This window comes from Sphaeroforma arctica (genome assembly GCF_001186125.1).
Source record: "Sphaeroforma arctica JP610 unplaced genomic scaffold supercont1.827, whole genome shotgun sequence".
NCBI classification, from domain to species: domain Eukaryota; class Ichthyosporea; order Ichthyophonida; genus Sphaeroforma; species Sphaeroforma arctica.
In genome coordinates, this window is record NW_014039731.1 from 24,412 (window position 1) to 27,327 (window position 2,916).

The 2,916-nt window shown below is 41.2% G+C and overlaps 1 protein-coding gene across 1 annotated transcript; it reads right to left on the reverse strand.

The window, feature by feature from the left end:
* Positions 1 to 846: 846 nt before the first annotated feature.
* On the reverse strand, positions 847 to 2,883 carry SARC_08787 (hypothetical protein; the record flags this gene model as incomplete). The annotated part of the gene is made up of 3 exons (XM_014297225.1): positions 847 to 1,106; positions 1,901 to 1,968; positions 2,707 to 2,883. 3 exons carry the CDS (start codon positions 2,881 to 2,883, stop codon positions 941 to 943), a joined length of 411 nt encoding a protein of 136 aa, XP_014152700.1. The 3' UTR covers positions 847 to 940.
* Between the last annotated feature and the right edge of the window lie 33 nt (positions 2,884 to 2,916).

Here is a 2,916-nt window from a genome sequence, read left to right on the forward strand (position 1 = left end):
CAATACATATTTTAACATTCCAAATATTTCAAGTTATGTTATGCCATTTCAGCTTCGTCCGCCTTATGTTCTGTTGTGGGAACACGCACAACTTCATAGATAGTAGCGCAGTCTTTGAAGCGTTACTGAGTGAATGTATATTTGCATGCTCGCGAATTCAAACTGTGTACGAGAGCTGTACTTCAGTTTATACATCACAACATACCAAGTTGTACATATATGAAACTCAAAGTTAAAACCTTCACCTCACTAAGGAGACGGTTAACCACGGATAGCAGCGATGCGATGCGCGTGGCTCAAGTTACTGTGTCACTGTTTTCTATGCTTGTGCTTTAAAAATCTGAACATATCTGGCTGAGCAGAGTGTAAAGATCGATTCGGAATATATCTATCACACCCACCAGTCTCCAGATAATCTGCACGAAGTACGATATATAACCTTTGATCTCATCTTTTCTCTCTCTCTAGAGCTTTTCGTCTCCATTTTTAACATTTTCGGCCGACACACGAAAAATGTAAAAGTGATGTCAAAAAGGAGAGGTGTGAAAGCACAGCACTGATGTCCGCGATAAGCCAATATACGACATATGTACTTTATTATGCGGTGTGTCATATTATCGGAATTATCTTGGAAATTACATACTAGATTTTTAATCTGACACTTTTCCCTCATTTTTTAAAAATCTTTTATTATTTTCGTATCACGTCGTAAACCTTATCTCAATAGATGCTCCCATTTTGATGACAATGCGCCCAAAATCATAGCCATCTCAAAATGACACCTGACAATATACATAGTATTTATAGTATTTCGTCTGATGTACCGAGATCATTCCACGTCACAATCCGGCGAAAGGTCTGCATCTGTAGATACTTCAAATAACACACATGAGTACAGTTCGGATGTTTGTTTATTAGGTTACATGCCGTTTGATAGCCGTCACGATGCCCACCAGACATATGGAGATGACGACGATTCTTTCTGTATTCTCCTGACGGATGTGAGTTGTGCTGAAGGGGGCTTTGTGAGTGTATCGAGCTCTCTCCGTGTCACACCACAGCTATGCGCCAATTCGTCTAGTTCCTCTGATTGAAATTTCGGTAAGCTGACGTATAGTATATAAGTGGGAAGCGAGATGAGTCATATGGTATAGCTGTACATGTACCTATAAGTTGGATGCACGTTCATCGTGATTGTATATTTATAAACACACAGCAGTCGATGCAGCCCATCGTGCTCCAACTTCTGTACAAATACAGAGAGATTTCTTATGAATTGCCCACGCCTCCGTATCTATATATGTGGCGGTCTGAAATGTTCGAATGCCAAGTAAGTATAAATTATAAGAAATTTGGCATCGGCACATGTACTAAATTGCAGTGAGCTGTCAAGGCTATAGAGTACTATGATCTCTAGGGCAGGCGAAGGGCTATCTGTTAGTTCGCAAAGGGGGAAGAAGTAATATAGTATTGAAGTTGCGAGAATTTGTCTGATATGCTGTGGTTTTGATTTGCAATGAAAAAAAAATGGGCTGGAAAACACTGGCGTAGGACGATGCAACAAGATGGTCAGAAATACCAACATCTGTACTTACAAGATATGCAATATAGAACTAGTATAAACACACATATACATACATCTGAATTTGTATTCGGATGAACCTATATGGGTGAGATTACTATTTCTGTACACATGTTTTTGTATAGCTGATTTGTAACAGCATTCAAAAATAACAATCAACCATTGCACACCCATGCACCACGGGAAGGCAAATATTCCATGTATACCGACTGTTTGCATTACATTTGTCCTCCCTATCAGTTGTTGTGCTTGATGTTATAGAAAGAAGACGGATACTTGCACAAACAGCCATGACACACATTAAAAAGCGATACTTACAGTGCTTTCGGATTCGGCACCATTTGAGTGGAAACACTTTCTGACGGCATAGGATGCACATTGACCCCCTGCGGGAGAGTCAGGAACGTGATGCGTAGAAATAAAATGAGTTCTCATTGACGGTACACAGGTTAGTAACACTTATAGTACATGTCACTTTAAGCCAGAGCTATGGATGCCTTACTGTATCGCTATCAGACCTGACCATAGTGGGCACGGGCCTGGCTGGGAATTTGTTCAGTGATATTGAGGATTGAGAAGCGGGGATGAATGCATGACTCACGGGGGTCTAAAGAACTTTACAATACGGAACACAGGCGAATCCTTCCGCCAATTTAGAATTGGGTTCAAGCTAAAATTGGACACACAACATATCTGACAGTAACAGTAGATAATTCTACAGCCTAGATAATTACAGGAATCACCGAGAAAGTAGAACAGAGGTGGCGATGGCGTACATATTTAGAGCCACACCGCACGCATGCACCAGCCACAAAAACGCAAGTACGCACATATTCAAAGGAATCTGAGCGACAATGCGCTTGTCCCTAGTTAACGTGGTGATGCATCAACATGCATACGAGTACCTGCTTTGTGAACAAGTAAGTACAAGTATCGTAATATATGCATTCTCGACCGAGACTTATTTAACATCGCTGAATGGGGGCCAAACAATATCGTAATAGCCCTGGTTTGCGATCCGAACTTAACTAAATCTATATATTCCAACATCGAGATGCAAGCACACACTGGATAGACACACAAATACAGTATTTCTAAACTCTCCAATAAGGAGAAGTGCGCACCTTGGAGTTGTTGAAAGGGGAGAGAGACACGCCAAAGGTGCCTCTCTGTGTGACGTTGAAGAGGTCAATGATACGCGTCAAGCACAAGGGCATAATAGGCCCTTCGATTTCAAACCGGAACTCCGCATCTGCGGAGGAACTCTTCAGAGCCAACACTCGATTTCGGGTAATCTGCAGGATATGAAAGTAAAAGAGTTTTAGATACAGATA